General features: G+C 44.3%; 3 protein-coding genes across 8 annotated transcripts in view; 2 read left to right on the forward strand and 1 right to left on the reverse strand.

Annotated features, from left to right (window-relative positions):
* The window catches only part of LOC145457753 (talin-2-like), a 45,882-nt gene extending 37,209 nt beyond the window's left edge, over positions 1–8,673 (forward strand). For 3 of the 6 annotated variants that reach the window (XM_080336026.1, XM_080336028.1, XM_080336030.1), the window contains 11 exons: positions 406–624; positions 688–834; positions 1,058–1,227; positions 2,256–2,565; positions 3,568–3,684; positions 3,749–3,934; positions 4,752–4,965; positions 5,820–5,944; positions 6,012–6,137; positions 6,507–6,752; positions 6,998–8,673. In XM_080336026.1, coding sequence (XP_080192152.1) covers positions 406–624; positions 688–834; positions 1,058–1,227; positions 2,256–2,565; positions 3,568–3,684; positions 3,749–3,934; positions 4,752–4,965; positions 5,820–5,944; positions 6,012–6,137; positions 6,507–6,752; positions 6,998–7,246 — 2,109 coding nt within the window. In that variant the 3' untranslated portion in view covers positions 7,247–8,673. The remainder of the gene's footprint in view (positions 1–405; positions 625–687; positions 835–1,057; positions 1,228–2,255; positions 2,566–3,567; positions 3,685–3,748; positions 3,935–4,751; positions 4,966–5,819; positions 5,945–6,011; positions 6,138–6,506; positions 6,753–6,997) is intronic. The other 3 variants (XM_080336027.1, XM_080336029.1, XM_080336031.1) reach the window with 1 other exon arrangement.
* A 10,777-nt stretch (positions 8,674–19,450) lies between these two features.
* On the reverse strand, positions 19,451–24,933 carry LOC145457588 (uncharacterized). The gene is made up of 3 exons (XM_080335811.1): positions 24,551–24,933; positions 22,301–24,233; positions 19,451–19,969 (listed from the first exon to the last, which is right to left on the reverse strand). The coding sequence occupies exons 1-3, from the start codon at positions 24,931–24,933 to the stop codon at positions 19,451–19,453; spliced, it is 2,835 nt and encodes a 944-aa protein (XP_080191937.1).
* Positions 24,934–25,495: 562 nt separating this feature from the next.
* On the forward strand, positions 25,496–27,597 carry LOC145458117 (uncharacterized). The gene is made up of 2 exons (XM_080336448.1): positions 25,496–25,700; positions 26,710–27,597. The coding sequence occupies exons 1-2, from the start codon at positions 25,636–25,638 to the stop codon at positions 27,320–27,322; spliced, it is 678 nt and encodes a 225-aa protein (XP_080192574.1). The 5' UTR covers positions 25,496–25,635; the 3' UTR covers positions 27,323–27,597.
* Positions 27,598–27,722: the final 125 nt, after the last annotated feature.

A 27,722-nucleotide genomic window follows, 5' to 3' on the forward strand; every position in this document is an offset into this window, starting at 1 on the left:
ATCTATCCTGCTACCATGATACAGGGGCTGTTTAGCCCAGTTGATATCATGGTTTTATTAACACAGTGTTGAATAATATATTCAATTGTACGTTAAAGTTCTGTACCTCCAGGAAGCTGTTCTATCATAGTGTTAAAAACCAATATCAATTAATTCACTACTTTCTACTTTACAAAAGTAAAGGTTTTCCTTACCAATACTAAGGGTCTAAGGTCTGACAGGACACTGGACTCTACGCAGTAGAACATATATCAGCCTATGTCTGAGCGGCTGGTTTTTGAGAATAAAATAATGGGATTTTGCTTCTATATGTCACTAAATTTGGCCAGGTTCCTGAACTGTACAATGTGTAACATCGATATCGTCAACATACGTGAATTATTATTTTGTGCGACCCCTTTTTAGATGGACCAACAGGAGAACTACGACGATGGCGGTTTCGTGGACTTCCAGACGCGCATGGTCAAAACGGCCAAGGCCATCGCCACCTTGAGCAAGGAAATGTCCAGCTCGGCCGTGGTCAAACCCGACGACCTGGGCCCGCGCGCCAAAGACCTCACGCAGGAATTCGCAAACCTAGCAAACGACAGCAAAGGAGCCATCGCGTTCGCGGACACCGACAACGTAAAGTTACCGCGGAAAAAATAACCGCAGGCGTTACTGACCGGCTCTGTGCTATCTTGCTAGGTCGCAAATCAAATCAAGAGCAGCGTGACTGATTTGGGGACATCGTGCGTGGACCTAGTGTCGGCGGCTGGTGCAGTGCAGAGCAATCCTCGGGACACCTACGCCAAGAAGGAACTGTCTCAAAAATCGAGGGGCGTTGTAGAAAAGGTAAATCATGTTGAGTATGCTTCACTTGGTAATGAAGTACCTCCACTTTTTCAAATTACTCGAGTAAGTTTTGCCTGCTTGATTTCAATTTCTGCCCCAACTCGAAGTAGTTTTGACATACCTCGGGAATTGCTACTTCTATTTGTAATTGAACTTAAATTTATGCCATTACCTTTACTTCTACTTTCCGGCTACCTGTGAAAGCGCGTCATCTTTATTTCAGGTCTCGTTTGTCCTGGCTTCGCTACAAGCTGGCGCCAGAGGTACACAGGCTTGCATCAACGCCCACTCTGCCGTGCAAGCGATTATCGGCGACCTGGACACGACCATTATGTTCGCCACCGCTGGAACTCTCAACTCTGAAAACGAGGCGGAAACATTTGCCGATTACAGGTTGATGATGATACTGGGACAGTTATTCTTAACCTTTACTAACCTGGCAAACCGTTACACTAATCTGCGAGCCTTTAGCAGACCTCAAATTTTCGCCTAGTTACAAAAACAGTAATATATCACACTACACATCTAATACATTGCTATAGAACTCGCGGGCCTTTTCACTGTGGTAGTCGGACCTGATCTGTCTCAGTGACTACTTAGCTTTTTAATAAAATTCACAAATAAGCAGTGTAAATGTTTGGGTCTGCAATAGGGTTGCGACTTTATAAAGAATAGATTTCGCATCTGTATGACCGGTGGAAACCTTCACCACTGCCTTCAACTCGCTCTCAACCTTGAAACCAAGATTTAAAAACCTAGAACTAGCAAGAAATGAAAAAAATGGTCAGTTTCAGTGCCAAGGTCAGATATTCGGAACTAGTGCAAAAGTAGCTTTTGGTTGAGAGTAGTTTATTAAATTTTGCGCTCAGGTCGCCAGCTGCAGGATTAATAAAGAGATTGTTTTGGATATCATTAAAAAAATTTGAAATCGTTTTTCCAAATTTTACGCAGGACGCCATGTACCTGTTGGGTTGACTAAAAACACTCTGCTGACTAAATTCCAATCCGCAGAATCGAAGTTATGTGAATGGAGTATTTTGGAATAGAAAAAAGGAAAATAATGATAATGACAATGATAGAATATCCCACCGTTTTTATTTGAATCCAAATTTTCCGCTCTGATAATGTAGCTCGGAATTGAGCCGAAATTGCAGTGCATTTTTTTGGACAACCCCACAATTTAACGGGATCCTCAGTGAAATTTAAAAAAGTAATTTTTCATTTTTAAAAATAAATCCAAAATTTTCTACTCTGATAACTTCGTTTCTGCGGATGGGAATCCAGCCAAGTTTGTTGTAAAGTTTTTTAGGCACCTTCACGGGGTCGTATGAGAAATTTGACAAACAAAATTACTTTTGAACTGCGCACACATATATGGATGGATGGATATATATCATTCAACACCTGGACCGATATTTTAGGGAAAAGATTCTCACCACGGCGAAATCTTTGGTCGAGGACACCAAGAAACTCGTAAACGGCGCCGCGCACAGTCAGGAAATGCTGGCCCGCGCCGCTGGGTCCGCGTCGGGCACTATCACAAGCCTGGCGGACATCGTGAAGCTAGGAGCAGCCAGCCTCGGAGCCGAAGACCCAGACACCCAGGTGGTCCTGATCAACGCGGTACGCGATGTAGCGTCTGCCCTGGATGACCTGATCACGGCCACCAAAAATGCTTCCGGGAAATCGGCCAACGACAACGCCATGTTTCATTTGAAAGCTTCCGCCAAGGTTGGTGGTTTGAAATCGCAAATATCGTAACGCGGCTCTCGCACGAGTATTTGGAAGTTAGACGCACGCAAACCTTGAGGGGGGCTCGAAACCCTTCCCATTTCAAAATCGAGACCCCGTCCTTTTGAAGTTACTGTTTCATTTCCGATATTTCTGAACTCATTTGCAATTCAACAATTCGTAGCAGGACACTATATACCAAAAAATGCCACTTCGTTTTCGTTGTTCGCCTTTTTATGATACTGAATAATATATTTGAAAAGCTTCTTGGAGGTACATAACTTCAATATACAATTGAATAATATATTCATATTGAAATAATGTACTGTCGTTTCTTGGTAATTGGCAGCACTGACACACTTCAATATACATTCGAAAAATATATTCATATTGAAATAAACCCAAATATTTTCGGCTGACACTCGTCAGGGGTAATCGTCTGCAGCTAAAATTGAATTCAAATGACCATACCAACAATCATATCCCCATATACGACGTCACTGGCATAACAATTTGAATAATCCAGGCGAACAGATGTCGTAATTTGTGATACAACCGTTCACATACAAAATTCTTATGCAATCTCTGTTAGTTGATGACGATTACCCCTGACAAGTGTCAGCCAAAAATATTACAGTTTATTTCAATATGAATATATCATTCAAATGTATATTAGGTGTATCAGTGCTGCCAATCACCAAGAATTGACAGTACACAGTACACGCGATCTCTCGCGGAGTTTGCACATTCATTTGTACACGAAGTCGAGTTATTGCTGAGAAGGGTTACCAGTGAGTCCATCACTTGCCAGCCCATAATCTACACCTAACCCGAATGCATTAATACATAGATACCAAGTGCTAAATTCAACAAGTATGTCGTATATCAAACAGTCATTTCCTGTATGATTAGAATATTGATGCATCGCCTTCATAATAATATTCGCTACTACCTATTTCTAATGCAAATTCAATGGTAACTATAAAATGTTCCATTGTCAAGGCCATGGTCACGAACGTGACGTCGCTATTGAAAACAGTGAAGGCAGTTGAGGACGAAGCGGCCAAAGGACCGCGCGCTCTCGAGCAGACCATACACGCCATCAACACTGAGGCCAGGGTCAGTATGCCGAATGCGCTAGGCTAGAGTTGGCGTGTTTCAATTCAGAATTTTGCTCGCGCAGACACTCAAGTCGGTAGAAGGAGAGGAATCGAGATCGTCGCCTGAAGAGTTGATCAGCGCGACCAAGCCCATCACCCACGCGACAGCGAAGGCTGTGGTCGCGGCCAAGTCTGGCAGGCAACAGGACATGGTGGTGGCTGCCAATATAGGACGGAAAGCCGTTTTGGATATGGTTCACAAATGCAGGGTGAGGAACTGACCGTATTTCTACAGCCTGTTCTAGTTGAAAGTACGGCTCAGCAAAACTAAGTACTCTTCTACACTTTGGATTTTTCTAAAGTAGAAAGTAGTGAGCGGATGGGCTTACATCGCCCTTGAGTGAGTTTATCATGCGGATCGGACAAAATAGCCCCTGTACCGCCGTAATTCAAGTTGATCCTGCCCATTTAAATCTGGTATGGTATTGTTATCCAGGGTTGTAACCAAGTCACAAGGTTCCGAGTCGCAAGTCAATCTCACTTTTATAGCTTTGACTCGAGTCAAGTCGAGTCCGAGTCATATTGTTATGACTCAAGTGCGAGTCCAAGTCATTGTGTTCATTGTTCAGTTTCGAATTCATTCCGTTTCAACCAACTTTTGTCAACTCTGAGTGATACAGAAAAGCTCGCATTCATAATATCGTAATTTCCCTCGGTCCCAACAGTTTCTCGTCCTATTTTCCAAGTATCAGGACTGGTAGACGAAACACCAATAATGCGGTACTTGTACTTAGTGTGTGTACTATTCTTCGAAGTTACAATGAAAGGTCTGTCTTGGCCGTCCTAGCCACGATTCATATGACTTGGTTCGAGTCATGCACAATACGCAAATTGACTCGAGTCATTACAACCCTGTTATTATCCGTACCATTGTTAAGATTCAGTCGGTGACGAGGTACTTCTACATTTTTGATGTTTATCTCGTATAGCTTGTCTGCTTACTGAAGGGGTCACGTTTGTGAAACTCCCCAAATAAACTATTTTAGCTTATCCGCAAAATGTAATCGATACGTTTTTGTGTTTTAGTCGACTGCAGCTAACGCGGAGAACCAAGAACAGCAGAGTTCAACGCTCCAGCTGGGTCGTGGCGTCGCCGACGCGTACTCGAGACTCTTGACGAACGTGCTCGGCGTCTGCCAGCAGCCCAACAACCAGGAGTTGAAACAGTCGCTGGGAGAATGCTCTAAGAACGTAGCCGTGTCTGTCAGCAATCTTGTCCGGTTCTCCGAGTCTATGAAAGGTAACGGTATATCAGATTCGAATTGAGATTTTAATTTACCTCGATCACTCTTTCTGTATGGCTAGATTTATTGTTATCAAGAGGACTGGGAACAATGGTTCGAACCGAGTATGGATAGACAATTTTTGAGTACTGAAACTCTACGTCACTTCACACTAAGAGTTATATTATCAGCGAGAATTATAGTTTTCAAAGTGATTTCCCACCGTGAAACCGCAATTTGTCATATCACAATATCCAAAATGTGTGGCACAAAGTTATGCGAAGCCGTGATCAGCCCCTAGCATTGTCACCGTGTGCAATGAAATAGCTATAGCAGGAAACATTCCGAATTATCTTCAACGTGGTGCACAGCTGGCCGTATTTTCTTTGTGGTTTAAAAGGTTCTTATTTGAACTCCCCACATCATCCATACTGTTACGACAGTGGTTGTCAACCTTTTGATCTCGCGGCACCCTCTGAAAATGCAAAATAGTTCACGGCATCCTGGCACTTTGAGTACCGTGCCTGGGGAGACCGCGTAGAAACGGGGTTGTAGTGGTGGTGTTGTGCAAAAATTCTTGACCAAAAGTGGGGCTTGCTATAAATTGGCCTCTCAGGAATCTGTCCGGTGTAAAATGACCACGGAAGTCGAAATTCCACTAACGTTAAACATAATGAGTAGGCTACTCTGTGTGCATTGTCACACTAATGAAAACTTTGTTTTATGAACCTTCCAGTAATTAGGGTTACGTTCCCTGTTACTTCTCTGTTTGGATCACCGTTTACTAGCAGTTTCAGGCTCTGTAATTTGGGCATGTGTCCGCAGAAACGATTGTAGGCACGTTCTCAAACTATATCGCAAAACTTTGCAGGGCCCGATTGGGTTGATCCTGATGATCCGAACGTGATTGCCGAGCAAGAACTGTTAGCCGCGGCCGCGTCTATCGAGGCGGCGGCCAAGAAATTGGCTTTGCTACGTCCGAGGAAGAAGCCAAAGGTAAGCCGGCTGTTCAACTTGTTCGAGTTTGCGTCGTCAGTTCCGATATTGATGACTTTATTTACAGCAAGCGGACGAATCGTTGAACTTTGAAGAGCAAATTCTGGAAGCTGCCAAATCTATCGCGACCGCTACGACCGCTCTTGTGAAAGCTGCCTCGGCCGCGCAGAAAGAGCTTGTGCTTCAAGGAAAGGTGCGTTGATATTGTGACGCAAATTGCAATTGAATATCCTGATTACGTCGATGGTTCTGCTGCGCAGAGAAATAAAAGTCCTGCGACACGGCCAATCGATGTTTCAAGACTTACTAACTGGAAAATAGTATCGGAATTATAATTCTCCAAGTGGCAAGGAGCGTATGGTTTCAGAGCTCGAAGCAATCATCTTACACTGCTCATTTGAATTATACTTGCTTCAGATACGAGTACTTTAGAGTACAACCTCTTGTCACGTTGGTTTTTACTTCTAGTACTTACTACTACTGGAAACCGATATTTAAATAATTTATCATTCGTTGTGGCCAAGGTCGCCATCCCGAAGTCTCACAATTTTGACCCGTACAGGTCGGTTCTGTTCCCGCATCACGGCACGACGACGGCCAGTGGTCCCAGGGACTGATCTCAGCCGCCCAAACCGTGGCCCAAGCCACTGGCAATCTCTGCGAGGCCGCCAACCAGGCCGTGCAAGGAGAGGCCAGCGAAGAGAAGCTGGTCAGCTCGGCTAAGCAAGTAGCTGCATCTACCGCGCAACTGCTGGTCGCTTGTAAAGTAAAAGCGGACCCCAACAGCGAAAATATGAAACGCTTGCAGGTAATGTGTCTTTTTACGGGGGTGATATCATTTGCTGAAACAATGGTGTGGTTTGAAGTGCTCAAGTGGGGTTTGTTTATACTTGTACCACTTAATTGATTATGTTTTTGACTACTTGACCACTTCTGCAACTTGCAATATCCAATAACTGAGTAAAAATTCTACTCCAGTGTCAACGCTGACTAGTCCACCACGTCCGTGGTTAGTCCCGGTTCTAACTTGTCTCCGTACGGGGTTGTTCGCAGGTTGCCGGGTCTAGCGTTAACCGTGCCACCGACATGCTGGTACAGGCGGCCAAAGACGCCGTCGATAACGCCCAGGAAGAGGAGGCCTTGCCCTGGGGCAAAGGCGGCCCACAGAGCGCGGTGGCGCAAATGCGCGCCGAGATGGAGTTCCAGGCCGAGATTCTTAAGCGCGAAAAGGAACTGGAGGAGGCCAGATCCCGCCTGTTCCGACTCCGTAACGAGAATTACGGCAAAAACGTCAAAAAATGAGCCTCCCACGCCCCGATTTGATTTTGGTTTCGTTATCATTTTGGTTGATTTTCTTTTGGTGGGATTTTACCGCCTTTTTCCATCATTTAAAGTGGATTCTGACATTCCCAGCTTTAGATCAACATACCTTATCGGAATCCACCATTTACGGTGTGTTATTTCCTCCTCAGTTGCCCAAACACACGATCAAAACAGCTACAATACCGCCGTTTTGCATGGATTTTGTTTACCCTGCTCAGTTGCCCACATTCAAACTCTTCTTCAGGATAGGAATCTTGAGTTTGCTTTTTGGTTTTAGATCTCGAATGTTCGGGAATCGCCCGATGTCCTTTCATTGGCATGCATGTGTACATACAAACCTTGTTTCTGTTACGTTATTAACGGTTTTCTTTTCTTTCATTTCTGTTCACGCATGGTTTTGGAATCAAATCGCGAACCCAGATCGCCGGCAACGCTGTAAAACACGCGTCCGAAGACTTGGTGACAGCCGCCAGAGATGCGTCGTCTTTTGATGAAAACCTGGACTCTGCTGAAGTCGTGATTAACGAAAGACGCGTCGGCGCTATCGCGCAGGAAATGATGGCACAGGAAGAAATCTTAAGAAAGGAGAGGGAATTGAACGCGGCGAGAGAGAAGCTCGCGCAGATCAGGAGAATGAAGTATAAGGATCAGTCGGACTCGGATTAAGCCACGGATTGTTGCCTTCTCAAGGGGGGAAAGCATAGAAAATATGATACAGCGCCGACTGACCACCTATTATCACTAATCTAGTCGAAATTGCGAGTGCAATTACCTTGTCTGTGGACCCGAGTTTATCACAGTCTGGTATGTATGCGAAGTTACGAAATCGACCAAATTAAACCTGTGCGCTGCTTGAAAAATCTTCCTGCCTGCGACTTTGTACAGTTCTTTTTACGTTCACCCGTGTGAGTTATTGCGAGCTCCTGACCGCGATCGGCTTATTCTTGTTGATATATTGTATGTGTATTGTGTATACCCTCGTTTCGTTATGGTATGTTATTGGGATGTCCTGATCCAAGTGAATATCTAATGGGATTCCTAATCAGTGTAAAGGACTAATTTCAATCCTAGGAACTAGCCGCTTGCTTATCGTGTCGCTATTTTGCCTTGTGTATTTCGATCGAATGCTTTGACGTAATGGTAATTAATTTTTTTGGTTTTGTAGCGTTAGCTCTTGGAATCGTGTTGCGCCAAGGGATTTGCGCTGTCTTTTGGTATTATTCTTTTTCGTGGGGGCGAGCCTCTGTACGCGCCGACGGGCGTAGTGTTATGGTTGTTCGGCTCGATTTTTGTGTCTGGCCTTATATTGCTGACAACGTGCCTGGCCGTGTTATCATCGCGAATATCTATTATATCTATCTATATATATTTGGCTCGGAAATAAATTGATCGTAAACAGACTGGAATTGGGCGGTGTATGTCTTTTTATGCGTGCGAAAGTGTTGTACCAGTAAACAGAAGACTCTTGTTTTGTTCGCTTTTACTAGCTTAAATCTCGGCGTCAAACACAACAATGATTACATGATTCACGATGACTTGATTGCAAAAGACTATACCAGTGGTTCTTAACCGTTTTTCCTCCATCGCCCCCTTTCAAAAATTATCGTGCTCCAGCGCCCCATCTCATATTGTAAGGACTGTAATAAAGACAATGGGTAAGAGGGAGGGCCGTAACAGCACTTCGTCAGCCCCTAAAAAAACGATTGTCTTGCACACCCATAGCGTGATAAATCAAACATCTGTGGGCTTTGCCCAAAGAGCCCCGTCGCGTGATTTCGATGGTCAGCAAAGTTTGTGTGCTGTAGACGCCAAAATTTTCTATAATGCGTGAATGAATGGGTGGTAATTGCTTATATATGTCGCTATAAACTTTTTATCCTCTCAGTCCACGTAATCCGTTTTACCAGTAGCGCAGAGTGAGCTGTTGTGTTTGAAAATGAAGGCCACGTAATTAATAATAATTGAACATATTCGGGCGTGCCCGTTGGTACAATTAATTCGCTACATATGTTGTTATTTTGTTACCTCTCGTCCGCTATATAGTCCAAACATATTGAAACGCATATACGTAATCAACGACAGTAAGCACACAATTCAAAATTGGCATTTCTTCACCGGCAAATAATTTTCTCTGATGGATGTTATTTGTCCTGTGGGGTGCAGATTGCGACGACATGATAATTCGGCACGAGCGATTTAAGCACGTATGGACTATTAGTTCGCGGTCAACATAAGGGTGATCCTCTTCGGCTAAGGTTTTCTCGCTGATGATCTTTCTGACACTTCTCGGTTTCCAATATTGACCGGAACATCATATGCCTTATTAGTGCATCGTGGCGTGGTAATGGACGACGCCGAAATGCCAGTTTCTATTTTCTATAATTTTAAGTATTTTTTCGTAGGGGAGTCGTTGAAATAAGATGTGTAATTTATGTTCATTCACCGAAATAATTTAGGGCACCCTGCGAGCTCACCGATTGGGGGTTTGGGTTGCAGCAGTTTCGTTCCTGGCTTTTCGAGACTTTGGTATTGGAAACATTTCGCACTTTTATCGCGCTCGAGGACAAATCGACTATAATAAACCATATAATAATTGTGTGTGGTATGTTCATAGGGTCGAATCAAGGTTGCTATCACAACAATCGGGTACGGTCTCATACCCTGTAGTTCGAACGATCCCGAATTCACATGTGCGATTGGCAATACGGGGAAATTAATGGTAGGCCTACTGGGTTTAGTCTTGGTGCTTTGTGTAACAATAAGTAAGTCAACTAAGAATATAATGGGATGCATGTATCTGCTCACATTGATTAGTACTGTACCCAGTTAATAATTTTAACATGAATGTATTCCAAACAAAGCAACTCATATTATATAACTTTCAATCGTTCATGTGAGGTTGTGAACCGCAACACTAGATAGTATCATCATTTTTGATACGATGAAGAAATATTCTGACGCTTTATATTTGTAGCTCTCAAATACAAGTATGTTAAGTTATTCATTTCGTGCACAAAGCTTCAAAATTTATTTATGTACAAGGGGCTCTTACACTCAAAAGTGATATAGGGCCTACCTACAATGCCTCCTTCTTCGATTTTCACACGCTGTGCGCTGCGGGATATAATACCTAATTCGAAACATTTTGTTGAAAATAACCCTAGCAAGCGTGACGACAGTGTTTTACCGGGAAATTGGCGATCTAAAAGTACGCGCAATTCGTTTTACATGAATTCCACTACATTTATGAAAACATATGTAGCAAACATCGTCGTTTAGCGCTACCAAAAATTTTGTGATTTGACATGTTTTGTGGAATGTTAATTTGCGCTGAATACTCATTAAGGCAAGCGAATTTACGCAGCACATGACATCTCATAGCCGCTGGGACTATCAAGAAGGGAAACAGCAATATTGTTACGGCTTCAGACTGTGCATTGCAAGCTAAACGGGCACTTACATAGCCTAGAATTGGCTGTCACGACGATGGCCTTTGTGCAACATGTGGCGTTGGAGACGGTTGAGCATTTCTTGTTGCAATGTTCTCGATATAGCTCGGAGCGAAACTATTTGAAGGACATAGCACTCTGAAACCATGTGCCAATAGACATTGTATCACTTCTCGGCAAACCCTAAACAATTTTGCCTGTGATTGATTATGTTTTCCTCACCGAGAGGCAACTATAATGTAGTAGGAAAATCGAGTGCTCATGCCTACAACACTTTGGCCTGGTGCACAAGGCCTTAGCAGCTAAGCACCATAACCCCCAATATACATACATTAAGGATATATGTCCTACTACCACATCATCTACCTACTGCGAAGCCATTTTTCTGCTGCGCCCCCCACTGAGCCCATAGCCCACTGAGCGTTTCCGCCCCCTTCAAAATCGCTGGAGGCAAGGTTAAGAACCACTGGACTGTACGAATGACCACAATCTCCCCCACCAAATAAAATTGCATCAGGAATATCTATCAGATATCCGTGAAATACAAAATTGATACATCAAAAGCATTTAACGCGGTCCTCGTATCATTCCGGACATTTTCTAATTCTATTAGATCGCCGCGGCATTGGCGTATGCGACGAATTGTATTCCATTAGAGAAATTTCATTCCCGGGCTCTTTATCAACCGACGCCTCGTCACGATCGTTCGATGTCGAGATGATTTCAGCCCTTGATGACGTATCGACTCTTGCTTCCGGCTTATCCACATCAATGGCGTTAGGGTGTGGAGCCAAGTCTCTCACTGATACGGTGGATTCTCTTCCATCTCCGTGCCGTATTAACGCATATGCCTAGGATTCACATCGAGCAGCTCGACCGGGTCGCAAAGAGGTTCAGAATTCGAAGATCGATGAAAACATCGCAACAGTACCGAGTCGGCGAAAAGTAGCCAATCAGGAATCGAGGGTCCGAATCGAGCGTCTGCGAAAACCTGAAAAATGGTTATGTGGTGTTGCGTTAGAAGCTGTACAGAGCAACGATCGCACGCTAGGTAGCGCATCATCCAACACCATTTCTCACGCAGACGGCAGATTCCTGCATTAGCTCCGTAGCGATGGTCCTTCAAAATGTTTGGTTGACGCGTTCGCACTGAGAATTCCCAGTGGAGTGATACGGAGTAGACCTGCTAGTAGCAACATTACGTTTCATTAAAAATGAAATTAAATGTCTGGGGATAAAAGAGCTCCCTCTATCGCTGTGGATATATTCTGGAAAACCTACCAACGAAAACGGCTTCTTGAAGTTGCGCATCATGGTTGGAGTCGATATATCACGACATGAAAACACAAAGGGAAATCGACTCTATTCATTCACAACAATAAGTTAAAATCTGTTTCTCCCGGCCACGGGTCCGTTAAAGTCCACAATGCGTTATTTCCAGCGGCGAATAGCTTTATCAAGTTAACGATGCTCGTTGCTATTGAAAAACCTAGGTTTCAATTCGCGGAGCATCGTCTACCTCACTTCTACACTACAGCTGCCACATACCTTTTTGACGTCTTCCATTGAATAGGGCATGTTTTTAGATTTAACAAAACGATTTAGCCCACGGATGCCCGTATGTCCCAAGATGTTGTGAAGCTCGCGTAAATCAGTGGACAATGCCGTTGGACTGCAAATCCAAGATATAGTGTCAGGCGCAATATTTTTCACACCGGATCTGTGAACAATCTCGTAGTCGAAAACACTTAGGCTGTAGTTCCAGCTCCACAGTGTCAATTCAGTATTCTTTTATTTAACTGCGATGTTTTTTCTGAAAAATGAACGACCGGACCTTTTGGCCAGTTATCTATCGGAATTTACGACCATGCAAAAAGTACGCGACTTTTGTACAGCATGCATGAGCACTGAGCAGCTGCTTCTATTTCAGCGGCAGGATAATTTATTAGTTCACTTTTAGCAAATGTTCGTGAGGCATACGCCACGGTCTATCTCGCTGACTATAATTTCTTTACGTAGTGGTGATATGCTTGCAATTCGAATCTAGGAACCGAAATAGCTGAAGAGGCTATAGGCCTTAGCAGGGGACAAAGCACACGATTATATGATGCACGATGGCTTGATTACAAAAGGCTATCTCACTGTGACTAGACGAATCACCACACAAAGTCCGTTTGGTGCTTCAGATGTTTATATTTATTATAATGTTACTGCACACTAGAAGACGAGTGGTGGCAAGATGGCGCAGTGGTATAATCCGCGACTGCAACACCAATGGGTGCGGGTGCGAGGTGAGAGAGAGAGTCTTTATTTTCATCCAACCAAAATACATAACACACGGCAGTGATGGTGGTACAGAAAATATGCTTGCACAGTATTCGGTATTAGATAGGAATGATCGATAAGACCGTGAAGGTCATCTAGTCTGATCACACCAGCATCAAACAGGTATACACTTGACTCTAAACAGTCTGGCTGTAAAAAAGGTTACAGTAGTTAAAAAATAAAATAGAAGAAAAATTAAACGATGGTAGCAAATGATCAATGAAGCAATGTCTGGGCGAGGTAGGGCAACAGCGTTAGTGTAACGACAAGAGGTGATCAAGTAGGGCTTTTTTGAATCAATCTATTATAAGGCACTCACGGATATGTGGTGGTAATGCATTCCAGATGATAGGTCCCGAGTAGTCGATAGATCTCTTAGTTAGGCTGCTATTGGGTGGGGGTAAGTAGATATTTCCTTTAGACGAGGATCTCGTGTAATGGGAGTGGACATTTTTGGCAGGTATGAAGAAGTCATCAAACACAGGAGGCAAACTATTGGAAAAATATTTGTGAATGACTTTTGATACTTCGAAGCGATATAGTTTGTCAACTTGCAAAATTCGGTGCTGACGTAGGCTTACCATATTTTGGAAATCTAAAAAGAGGACACTTTTTCAGAAATTTGAGACTTGCAAAACTGGAGTAGAATTCTCAAAAACCGGTGAATTTTTCCTACTCCGTGACCGGTTGACTAAAAAAAAAAAAGGTCATCACACCGCGCTGAGAGCTCAAAATACCGTTTTTTTCTCCGCATTGCTAGGTGGATGACTAAAAAAAAAAAAAGGTCATCTTTCCGCTCGGAGTTCAATATAGCGTTTTTCGCTCAGAAATAGCCTCCGGAGCGTCACTTCTGTACCAATTTACGGCATATCACTCGCAATTTGCTCTAATACTGACCTAAATTTTCAAAAAAGAGGACAAAATCTCAAAAAAGAGGACAAAAGTCAAAAAAGAGGACAAATCCTCTTAAAAGAGGACGTATGGTAGGCCTGTGCTTACGGTAGTAAGGCGATAGTTTGGTACGTAAAGGTACAGATGAGATCAGCCGTATCGCACGGTTTTGCAGGGTTCGAATTCTGCACAAAAATGTTGTGCATGCACTTCCCCATACTACGATTCCATATTGCAGGTGAGAGTGGAAAAGAGAGAAATAGATGGTTCGTAGTACTGGCCTGGAAACCAAAGATTGCAGAGAAAGCATCGCTCCAATCGAGACCAAAAATGTTTTGCCCACGGTGTTCGTCGAGAACTACCAATTTTAAGCCAACTCGAACTTCCGAACCCACCTGCACAGTTACAGTGCAAATACCTTTCACTTTCAGTGGCTTGTCGCCATACGCTACGAAAGAGCAATGGTATGCTGAGAGTTTCGGAGAGCCCAAAGTTTTGTACCCAGTCAATCCCACCATGGCGGAGGGTGCACCAGTGTCCCACTGTGTCGGCAACGGAATGCCGTTGATGCTGGAGTTGATCCAGAGCTGGTTTCCTACGCGTCGATATAGTTGATCGATGTCGAAGGAGAGGAGCGGCACTGAGCAGAAATTGACGGATGTGACCTGTTGCGTGATACTAGGTTTGGACATGCACACAGGTTTGATATGACCTTTACGACCACATTTCTGACATACTGCATGTCGATATTGACAGTCTTTTCTCTGGTGATCGATGAAACAGCGGCTGCAGGATTTCAGTCTTTCCGGGAACTTGCCTTGGTTGGATTTGGAAGGTTTTCTCCCCTTCTGATAACTTCCCGTCATTTTGTTGACGATGGAAGTGTCTTTACCGTTACTCTCGCCCTGGATAACCCTATCGGTTTCCAGCGTTCTCACGTATGTTGCGGCTACTTTGAGAACGTCGTCAAGGGATGGATTGGTTTGTGTTAGACAATGCCGTCTCACATCCGCGTGCGGCGTTTCTTTAATGATGAGATCGCGCATTAGCTCATCAACGTAGCTCTGATCACAGCCATCTCTTGAGCATATGAAGTTGCAATCCTTGGAGATTCCGCGTAGAGTAGCGATCCAATCGGCGTACGATTGTCCCGGCTGCATTTTGCAATTGTAAAATTCGTACCTGGCTGCTTGCACATGAATGGAGTCTTTGAAGTGTGTAGACAACTTCTCAGTCAACGCGTCAAAGGTTTGCGCACTGACATCAGCAGCCCCAAACAAATTACGTAGGAGCGAGTACGTTTCAGGTCCGACCCATGAGAGTAGACACGCTCTTTTTTTCTCCATGGTGGAAATGCCGTAAATTGCTAGGTGGTGGTTGAATCGTTGCAGATATTGGTCCCATTTCTCCTTTGATTTGATGAACGAATCAAACTTGGGAGCGGTAGCTTCAGATGTTGACGTACCGGGACTCAACCTCTGTGCTAATTGAGATATGGCTTCCTCATACTGCAGCTTTTGCTGTGCCATATCTTCTTTGTGCTGTGCGCGTTGTTGGTCCAAATCTTCTCTGTGCCGGGCATTTTGCTGCTCCAGCTGTGCCTGTTGTTGCTTCAGCTCTTCTTTACGCTGTGCGCGCTGTTCCGCCATCATTTCCTGCTGCTTCTCTAGAAGCTTCAATATACTTGCTTCCATGATGTATCTCACTCGCAGAAATAAATATGAATCCGACTTCTGACACCAATTGTTATGTTCTTGATCTTGTTTGAACAATAACTCAATACGACGAGGTTGCAATATGAATCAGTATATATTAACAGCAGAATAACTTTAGGCAGCGACACGATCCAGAGTTCAGTTAAATGAAAGACCCGAGACAATAGAACACAGGGTATAAATACAACGCAAGACACACGAGGAAATAATGATTGGCGCTAATTACTAGTCCTATACAAAATAGAATGAAACGATACCAACGTAAATACACGAACATAACAATTCCCACACACCGAGCTAGTTTTGATATTGTGCATTCAATATGCTGCTTCCAAGACATTTTGGCATCAACGGTGCAGAGATGAGCGGATTTGAAATTTCTATGTCCTAATCCAATCCAAATCCGAACCTTCAAATCCAAATCCTAATCCGTAACTTTTTCATATTCAAGTCCATGTCCAATCCTAATCCAATTCCAACTGGAAATTCAGAAAAAATACTTAATTATGCAATGGAGGGATTCGAAAATTTTCTTTCACAACCAACGATTTACTTAATTCTAGATAACTTAGTAACCATAAGTACATTAATAACTGATCTGAATAAAGTTTGTCGCCATTCGCCACACGACATTTCAATCTCCCAGAAAATACGTAAATCCAATCCAAATCCTAATCCGTTCTAAAAAAATGTCTAATCCAAATCCAATCCAAATCCGACAAAATTTCACAAATCATGTTTTTTCGAAACCTAATCCTAATCCATGCTCATCTCTGCAATGGTGACGCCGAGATATTTTGCTGAGTCACATATGGAGATTTGTTTATGATTGAAGTCCACAGTGAAACTATGATTGGCATTATTTAAAAGGAGCATCTCGGTCTTATCCGCATTCAAACTTAGTTTGTTCGCTTGCAGCCATCTCGACACTTTTGAGAGGTCGACTTCCGAATTCCAATACCTAACTGTTGGAGGCAGGGCCGTAACAGCACTTCGTCAGGCCCCCCCCCCAAAACTTTGGTTTTGGGCCCCCCATAGGGTTGTAGACCTAACTTCTGGGGGGCTTCGCCCCCCAGACCCCCCCTCCGGCGATACACTCTTCACCGTGATTTATCTTATTCGTTGGGACTTTGTTTAGTGGATCAGCTTTTGTCGCCTAAGCGCGCGAAGCGCGCAAAAATTTCTAGAATTCAAGATTGAATCGGGCAGTATGATCAGGAAATGCCAATATTGTTATCAATTTTTATCTTTCTCTGCTCACGTAATCAGATTTGCCGGTAGAGCTGAGTGAGGTGTGTTTGAAAAGGTAGGACCACTCAATAATAATTAAACATCTTCGGGCGTATACCCGTTGGCAGGAACGAAACAGCACCTCGTCAGGCCCCCAAAAACATGGGTCTTGGGCTCCCATAGGGTGATAAAACGACCCCCCATCACGTTGTTCGCGTTTGTCACGAAATCATCTGTACTGTATTATGAGCCAGCACGTGGCGCGAAAATTTTCGATAATTTATGATAAAATCGGTCAATCAGATCGGCGATTGCATATATATTATACTACCAATTTATTTTCCTCTCTACTCACGTAATTACATTTACCGGTAGAGCTGAGTGAAGTGTCTTGAAAACGGGAAGGCCCGTGAATAATAATTAAACATCTTCTGGCGGGCGAACCCGTTGATATGACTTCGCTACATGATGTTATTTCGTGACTTCCAGTCTGCTATATCAAAACATATAGAATCGCCCAAACGTAGGCTTCTAAACTAAGAGACGCACACGATTTCAAATTGGTATTTCTTCACTGGCATAAATTTTTTCCCAGCGGGATGGTATCTGTCTTGTGAGGTTCAGATTGCAAAGACAGGAACATTCGGCGTCAGTCATTTAGGCGCCTATGGACAATTAAACCTATTTGTATTTTATATATAGAACGCAGTCTTCGGTCAGCATAAGAGCATAGACCTTTTCGGCCAAGGTTTTCTCGCTTCCGATCGTTCTGGCACACTTCTTGGAGTCGCATGTTATATGGCCTAAAACTTGATCGTATGTCTTGGTCTTGGTGCGGTAATGGCCCAATACCCAATAATAAAGATAAATGGCTAATTGAATTCGCGCCCAGCGCGAAAAAAATTTGAAAAATTGGCGTCAATTTTCAAAAAATACTCTATGATTTATGCTAATTCACGAAATAATTTTGGGCCCCCTTCGAGCTCGGCCCCCCCCCCCCAATTGGGGGGTTTGGGGTGCGGTAGTTACGGTGCTGGTTGGAGGTTTACCTAGGCGCCTCGCCAACTCATCTGCGTCAGCGGTGCTATAAGTCGGCAGTTACGGAAAATAAGAGCAATATCGGCCTGGTGTAAATGACCATAGTAATCGACAAACACCATGAATACCACAAAACAAACAAACAAACTAGAAGACTAGAAGAGATATGGTCGCCGGCAATTTAACGAAATCACATTATGACCAAGTACAGATACACAATACAGACATCTATTAGTCAATAGGTCGGTGGTTGTTAAGTAGGCATACCGTATGCCACAGTGTCATCAATCAATCGGGATCTGCCCAAGACACACACACACAATGTACAACCCGATGTAATGAAACGATTGGGGGATGGCGAACGACCAAGTAGCTGGGGTCTCTTGAACTGGCATTCACCTCGACCTATGATAGTGCCCGATGTCATCGCTTTATCAAATTTGCCGGACCTGATTTGTGGAAAAGTATCTCGCCGACAATCATCAAGCATGTCCTGTCCATGCCCAGTGTCCACATTCATGTCGAAATACACACAATTTCTACTGAATGAATTAGCCCTCTAGTTTACCGGACCAGGACCTGACATATCGATCTCGCCTTTCGACACATGCCCCCTGTTTTGTCAGCTGTCCTTATATATTATCTTCTTACTTTTCATTCAGTGTACATAATTACAATGTGAATGCCTCCTTTTTTACATCGCCAATGCCAGGTGGGTATATCTGATATCGAAGACTACTGTAATATAGTTCAATGTATTTAAAACGTTTCAGTAAAAAAAACACAACCAGTCCTCTCGCCCTCGAGCCCGTTCTGTCGATCGCGTGACAGGAGCGTCGGGAGCACACACATAATAATTACGTTAATCACAATCACACTTCCCCTTGATCTAAAGATCATACGGGAAACCAACACATAACGCAACGATGTAACTTCAAACGTGAAAATCAGGTGAACAATTCTAAAACAGTGTATACATGAAACGGCAAACTTCCCCTTGGCCTGAAGATCGCACGGGAAGCCAAGTCAACATGATAAATGTGGAAACAAAAACAAACTGATACGCAGTGTACACATATCGATACATCAAATTGAAAGTTAAATTTCGATATATGCCTGTGATCTATTGACGGGGACGGGGAGTCATTTGGTCTTCCTACCCCCGTGATCTATTGATCACTGACCCAAATTCAAAGCTTTTGAGTGTAACCCCGCAGTGTAGCCTATATAAGACTGTCTGGCCAATGGGCTAATTCTGAATAACTTAACGCGAGTCGTTTGCTATTAGAAGCACACAAAGTGGATCCCACAACTAAAACATACTGGCGTACAAAAAAAAAACGAAAAACTGCGGTGTAGGTGTGCCTCAAACGATGGACGAAAGCGATGATAACTGGAATTTGTAGCATACAGAATTCGTGCTTGATGGCTAAAACTTGCAAGGTATATGCAATCATCACAAGGCATAAGCATTTACGCGCGAACAAATCAAAATGTAAAAAATCACTTATTCTTAGTACAGATACACTCAACATCTAGCCTACATAAAAATCAGCCAACCATTGTGGCGGCGCTCGATCCCGATTTGGTCGCGAATGTTCAGAGTTATTTCTCTCAATATCTTGGTCGACATTGTCATCACCAGGTTGATCCAGATTAGCCGAGTTATTCCCATCGGTGATATTCTCTTCCGTACCGACTGGGCCATTAGCTTCACCCGAGTTACCGCTGTTTTCCGTATCAATGGCATCATCTCCTCTGCTACAATTCAAGTCGATTTCGCGCGTCGTAACACTTCCTGGTGGGTTAGGTAGATCCCCGACGGCGAGTCTAACGTCAGAAAGATGTCGATTCATCCCGTCAACCTCGACCACCACGTCGGCGACAACCCTGGTAACGACACCTCTATTCCATTGAGTAGTACATCGAGCATTTGGTGGCTTCACGAACACTACATCACCGACTCGGTATGGGTTGGAACTATTTTGTCGGCCCAATCTCTTTTTGCTAGCGCGGATCATTGAAGATGGCAAACCGGATTCATAGCGAAACACCTTATCCGCAGGTACAATATCCTCCGAATTCGGAGTGTGATTGTACCCAGGGCCGTAACAGCACTTCGTCAGGCCCCCCCCAAAACGTTGGTCTAGGGCCCCCCATACGGTGATAAACCGAACTTCTGGGGGGCTTCGCCCCCCAGACCCCCCTCTGGCAATCCGATCTTTGCCGCTACTTGTCATCTACATTGGGTGTCCGTTTAGTGAGTCAGATATTCCCGCCTGGACGCGCGAAGCGCGAAAAATTATATAATTCATGATTGAACCGGTCAATATTATCGGGCGTACACCCGTTGGCAGGAATGAAACAGCACTTCATCAGCCCGCTCAAAAAAATTGGGTCTTTGGCTCCGATAGGGTGATAACCCGCCCCCTCCCCCATCACATTGTTCGCTTTTGTCACGAAATTAGTCGTACTGTCTAGTGAGCCAGCGCTAGGCGCGAAAATTTTCGATAATTCATGATTAGGGCTGGGAAAAATCGAGTACCGGAGTGATTCGATTTTGAATCACGTAATATGCTTCGAGTCGAGTCCAGTAATCTAGTATCACCCATTATGACGCCATGACTTAATATAATACGTCAAAGTTCAAATATCTAACTCTTATGTCACCACAAATAATTTAATTCCTATCCGTCTCATAAATGATACTTTGGTATTTTTTTCGACCATACCGACTTCATTTCACTTGGTGATGATGTTGTGAGATAATCATGACTTCGGAAATGTGCTACATCCAGTAACCTTCGTAGCTTTGTACCATATGTTTCGTATGCTACGATACAGCCAATCAAGGTTCCAAGGCTTCTACAGTGAAAATTAGTATCGAAACTATAATTCTCGTTGATAAATTAACATTCAGTGGCGAGAAGAGTACAATTTCAGTACTCAAAACAATCGTCCTTTACTACTCGACTCGAATCAATAAAATTAATACTCGATTCTGATTCGAGTACTCGATTCTGATTCGAGTACTCGAATCCTTGTGCCCAGGTCTGTTCATGATAAAAGCGGCCAATAAGATCGGGAATTGCATATATATTGCTATCAATTTCTTGTCCTCTCTGCTCACGTTATCAGATTTACCGGAAACTGTAGCGCCCGTAAATAATAATTAAACATCTTCGGGCGGGCGGACCCGTTGGTATGACTTCGTTAAATGATGTGACGTGACGTGACCTCCTGTCTGCTAGATAAAAAAAAATATAGAATAGCCCAAACGTACTAAACTAAAAGACGCAGACGATTTCAAATTGGTATTTCTTCACTGGCATATAATTCTTCCCTGCGGGATGGTATTTGTCTTCTGAGGTTCAGATTGCCAAGACAGGAACATTTGGCGCCAGTCATTTAGGTGCCTATTGACAATTAAACCTATATGTATTTTGTATATATAACGAAGTTTTCGGACAGCGTAAGGGCAGTCCTTTTCGGCCTAAGTTTTCGCGCTGCCGATCGTTCTGGCACACTTCTTGGAGTCGAATGTAATATGTCCTAAATCGATATATGTCTTGGTGCGTCGTGGCGCTGTAATGACCAACGCTGATATGTCTATTTCTATAAATCTTGCGTGTTTTTTCTTGGAGGAAGAGTACAAATATTGAAGATGTTTGGCAGGTTGACATCGCGCGCAGCGCGAAAAAAATTTGAAAAAGTTGCATAAATTTTAAAAAAATACTCTTTAATTTATGCTAATTCACGAAATAATTTTGGGCCCCCTTCGAGCTCGGGCCCCCCCCAATTGGGGGGTTTGGGGTGCGGCAGTTACGGTGCTGATTGTACCAATACACCATTCCTTCAACACTACCTCCAGATCTCGCGGTCATTCTTTTGATAGTTCTGTGATTCCGCTCCACAATACCATTTCCAGAATGCCGGTAGGCGCAGCTGAACACATGTTCCACCCCCCAACTGTTCAAAAACTGGCGCATTTTCTGACTAGTAAAACAAGGTCCGTTATCACTCAGAATTTCACTCGGGGCACCTCTTTCCGAGAAGACTTGTTCAAGGATCTGGATGATTTTATCGGCCGTTTCATTTCGCACCGCCCGCCATATCGCAAATCGACTAGGCCCGCAGTCGATCAAACTCAGGTATGGTCGAGTGTTTACGTAAGTAATGTCAAGTGTCAGGCGCTCCCAGACAACGGGAACGGAAAGCTGCCCGTGTTCCCATCTTACGGGACTCGGATCAATTCTGCGACAGATGTTGCACTCATTGATTACTCGTTGAACAACATCACGAGTAACAGCTTCGCCAATGCTTCTTTTGGCCACGAAAAGCGTCCGATTCACACCTAGGTGATGTACGTTATGAAGAGCCCGTACCTGTTCAATCACGTTCTCATTGCGCCGGTTTACTCCAAGACACACCTTCTTTAGCCAGCGTTGCGGGACTCTCGTTAGTGCATCTGCGAGATTCTCCGACGATGGTACCCAACGGATTGTGACCTCCATGCAGTATTCCTGAAAGAGCTGCGCGATAATTCCCAATCTTCTTTTAATAATCATTTCACTTAGCCCACCGACTCTAGGTCGACGCGAATCTTCCAATATTGACTTGACCCAATGGAACACACTGTGTGAGTCGGTCACAACTTCTACATTAGTGAAACCCCATCTCAGCACCAAACTTAATCCCTTTACGACAGCGTCGAGCTCCGCGACATTTATATGCGTTCCGTCGTCCTCTTTCCTCATCCATGCTGCATCTTCGACAACCTTCCCATTTACTGTCAAACAGCATGCCACCGCCATATTGCTCGCATCGCACCAAATTTGCGCTCTTCTATCACGATATACTCTCCAGTCCCCTCTTACTGGATCGCTCTCTCGTACCTTCGTCAAGATTTCTTCAGCCAAATGCATAACTGGATTCGGGATTACCGCATCCCACGCTATCTCGTTAGTAAGTCGTTTTACATGACTGCATGCAGTTCTTAACCACCCGGCCACGGGATAATGCCCTGTGAGCTTGCCGAACACAGAAAATAGCCCTCTCTTCGTCATGCGGCCGTTCAAACTCGGCATCTCACCATCTCTCCTCCACTCCAGTACTCCATTCTGGGTCTCATTCACCCGCAATCCAAGTACACGTGCATCACGTAACGGAACTGGATCCTTCGTCGCTAACCCATAACTTGCCAAATGCCTGCGCACTTTCTCAACCGCTACAACATTCTCATCAACCCAGATGTCGTCGATGTAATGGTCGGTTCCCCTTGCTATGTCGTCTTCCAGTGACAATACGGTAGAAATGATCTTGGTCATCACCTTTGGGCCGATGTTCAAACCGAACCCCATTCGTGTCATAACGTAAACTTTTCCTTGATGCCGCACTACTTGGAATTTTTGCAGCCTCTCGGACACGTGAATCTGTAGGTATGCCTTCCGGAGATCCAAGATCGATGCGCGATTACTTCGTTTGCGCCAATTTCTCAATTTTTCTTGGCATACTGCCGCATCCAGTCCGGGGTGACTCATGACATGGGAATTCAGCTCGCGGTAGTCCATCACTGGCCGTACCTTCTGCTTCTTGTTTGGTTGCTTGACCGCCAACAGCGGAATTATTCCGCCGTGGGAACCGTGACGGGCAGGATCGTACTCCACCAACCACCCGTCTCTGATCCATTGGCTGAGTTCATCATCAAACGATGTACGACACTCCGACGGCATCTGATATCCCCCACATTGATTAGTCAACTCAGGCTCGCCATTTTCCCATCTCCACTCCATAGTCCACTTCGCTCCATCAAATTTTGCAATGAAATCTTTATCGTCAATTTGTAACCGTTTATTCGTCGCGGCCACCGCACTTGCTACACACACCTTTGCACCAAACCACACATCAAGATTTGAATCAACGAATACTCCGCCTAATTGCTGGATAACATCAATACCGAGAATCACGCCAGCAGCACATACGAGCTCCGAGGCTACCAAGCATTGCACCCTGATGTTGGTCTCGCCTACAACCATCATTACCATGGCCTCTCCGTAACAACTAGTGCTTTCCCCGTTCAGCATCTCCACAATCCTTCTCGGACCCGAAACGGTATGTCCCATACGACGACACACGTCTTCAAGAACAACAGATTGCTGGCACCCAGTGTCTACCAGAGCCTTGAGAGGTTTTCCACCAATTGAAACCACAACAAACGGTAGCACCTTTTTTCCAACTTGTGAATACGGGAGAACGCGTCCGGTGCTGACGGTTCTCCTAGGTAATTTTCCTGCTGCGATCTTGTGACGTTCATCGGCTCTGCATTGGCGAGCTATATGACCAAGCTTACCACAGGAAAAACATCTTGGTTGTCTCCAGGCCACTTCGTTACCGTCATTTCTTGGCTCTTTAATAGGGCATTCTTTAGCAAAGTGACCAGACCACGCTTCCCGCAGAAAAAACAGTTGTCCTTCCGCTGACGCGAACCGACCGCGCACGATACATTGAAGCAGCTCCTGACCGACATTATTACTCGTGCCCGCGCGACGAGATCACTCAAATTCATTTTGTCCACTTCTGCTACAGACTTTAACTGACATGAAACCTCTGGGGGGAGACCATTTACAAACGCGCACCGAATTAACGCCTCGGATGCATCCACTCTCATCCCAATCAATAGCGCAAGCCTTTTTAGGTCGGAAAGGTACACATCGACAGGTTCTTCATCCAGCAGTATTCTTCGCTGGAATTCGCTATACGCGTCATAGCAATTCACTCCAAACGCGTTCAAAATAGCTTGTTTCGACTTCTTGTAATCCTTCCTGTCGCCTTCTGGCAACTGCTTGAACACTGCAAATGCAGGGCCATCCAACAGCAATGGGAAAATAGTTGGCAGTTTGTCCGTCAGTTCTTGCAGCTCGGCGACCAGTTCCAGTTTCTCAACCCACTTTGCAAAATCACCAGATGTTGGATAATCTTCATAACTCCTCACAATATCAGTTAACTTCATATTCGCCATTGTGCCGCGATAGCTTGTAATATAGTTCAATGTATTTAAAACGTTTCAGTAAAAACCACACAACCAGTCCTCTCGCCCTCGAGCCCGTTCTGTCGATCGCGTGACAGGAGCGTCGGGAGCACACACATAATAATTACGTTAATCACAATCACAACTACTCCAAGTCGTATTGTCACCTTCTTATCTTTCATTGTATCGCAGTCTTGTGGTTTATTGAAATGATAAAAATTTTAGTAATAAATTGAATTGAAATGTCACAGTCTTCTTCGATTTTATCCTTTCTTCGTCGGTCCTTGCGCAACGCTTGTGATATTGAGAAATGTTTCAATAAACCATACAATTACTGCGCAATACCATAATTTGAGCTACATAGAAACTTCTAGAACATTTCACATTGCCGCGGACAGGCGCAATACCGATGCGATGACTGAATATCTAGCGCAAATAAGCAGAACTACTGCTTAATACTGCTGACTAACCCAAAATCTGCACAATCATGTTAGTACTCGTCGCGAAGCTTCTGGAAGGAATTCCGAACGGTATATATGGCAGATGACTGCCTACAGTCCTCACACTGGGCGAGCAGCATACAAGAAAATACAACTTGACTGACTTCTGTCGCAAAGGCAAAGAATTCAGAGTCTGTAAAAATCGTAACCCTACCAATCGGGAAGCGTACCTACGTAAACACGCATTTTGAAAATGTCAGTAAAATGCAAAGCATTCTTGACGGTAGATGGCGCAGCTCAGCAGTCTGAAATTAGAAGCTTTAGGTTGGACCAGTGGTTCCCAACGTGGGCGATATCGCCCCCCAGGGGGCGATTTGGCGGTCTAGGGGGGCGAAAATAACGAAGGGGGCGATAGGGGGGCGAAAACGGACGAAGGGGGCGATAGGGGGCGAAAACAATGAAGAGGGCGATAGGGGGGCGATGGCGCGTTAAAACAGCTACATTGGAGTCGGGACGGTAACTGCCAGACCCCAAACCCCCCAATTAGGGGTGGGGGGCCCAAACTCGAAGGGGGCCCAAAATTATTTCGTGAATTAACATCAATTATAGAGTATTTTTTAGAACTTAATGCAACTTCTTCAAAAAATTTTCGCGCCGGCCGCGATTTAATATTTTCATATAACTTGATTTTGGATTGCCCGTCACCCAGCAAAAATACGCATGATTTATGGAAAGGGAAAACTTCGGCGTTTGCCATTATTTGCCAGTAAAGAAATACCAATTTGTGATCATGTGCGTCTTTTAGTTTGGTAAGTTTTGACGATTTCGATATCTTCTGACAATGGCAGATATAGGAGGACACGAAATAGCATCGTGAAACGAAGTCAACGATTCCGCCTAAAGATGTTTAATTATTATTTAGGGGTCCTTCCTTTTCCAAAACACCACACTCAGCTCTATCGGTAAATCTGATTACGTGAGCAGAAAGAGGATGAAAAATTGATAGCAATATATATGCAATTCCCGACCGTATTGACCGATTCAAACATGAATTATGTAAATTTGTCGCGCTTCGCGCGTTCAGGCGAAATACGGTGACTCACCAAGCAGTAATGAAATAGGGTAAAGCTGATATGTGGCGACAAAAAGCCCACTGGCAGAGGGGAGGGGCGGGGTCTGGAGTTTGGTTTATCACCCTATGGGTCCAAAGACCAACGTTCTTTTGAGGGGCGCTGACGAAATGCTGTTTTTCATTTCCCAATATTTGGGGGGCGATGATCGGTGTGGATCTTCAAAAGGGGGCGATGAGTCGAAAAAGGTTGGGAACCACTGGGTTGGACGAAGGGGCCGCCTCCAACTACGACTACCTGAGAGGTAAACTCTCTATGATATTCCCCAATCTCGGATCAGGGGAAGATCAAGCGTACACGCTTTTATGGAAAGACAGCGCGGATGACATGATAACGTTCAGTTCCGACGAAGAACTGGTCGAGGCGTTGGGAGACGTCGCAAAAAACGACGGCGTGCTTCGAATTTACGTGAATCTCAAACGAGCTAACCTGCCAGACTTTCCCTGGAAGGAGTGCGTCAATGAATTCTGGAAAACAATACACGGCGGACAACAAGGCAGAAGGAATCCTTGCGGAGAACAAACATCGCCTTCCCACCCTAATCCTAGACCCCACTGCGCTGCAAATAGTTCAAAGGGATGTGGACGAAATTGGGCCGGTTTTTGTGGTGCCGATCGCAGTACAGAAAACATTGGTTTGTTGTTGGACACGTTTCCGATGTTTTTCCCCGGGTTTCACGCGGAGGTGTGGGCTCATCCGAATAGCGGGAGCCTTTCGAAATCAGAAAGCGAATCACAAGGTAAATCGGAAAACAAAGAGGAAACAATGGAAAAGGAACGTCCCGAAAAGCCATCCACGTCCTCTGCGTAAGCCACTCAAGTGCTGGTGCTCTGGTTGTACGATAAGGGTGCAACGCATTTGTTCAATCAACACTCGGCGTTTCGATCCAAACGATTCATGATTCTATGTACAGTTTATTCTTCATGTAACCTTCATGTGCCAATAAAACATAGTGTGCAACACATCATTTATCCAATAAACACTTGGTGTTTCGATCTGAACGATTCATGATTCTATGAACACTGTACAGTTTATTCTTCATGTTATGCTTGTATGTACTGCCAATAAAACGCCGAAACTTGTAATTCCAGTGTGTGCGTCACCTGTCACGGTTATTGACATAAATCTAAATTAGTTCAGTATAAGCGGTGGTAATAAGTTGGGCTATCACGGTTGTAACCAAGTCGCAAGGTTCCGAGTCACAAGTCAA

This window comes from Botryllus schlosseri, chromosome 15 (genome assembly GCF_051294905.1).
Source record: "Botryllus schlosseri isolate E-star chromosome 15, Bs_hap1, whole genome shotgun sequence".
NCBI lineage: Eukaryota > Metazoa > Chordata > Ascidiacea > Stolidobranchia > Styelidae > Botryllus > Botryllus schlosseri.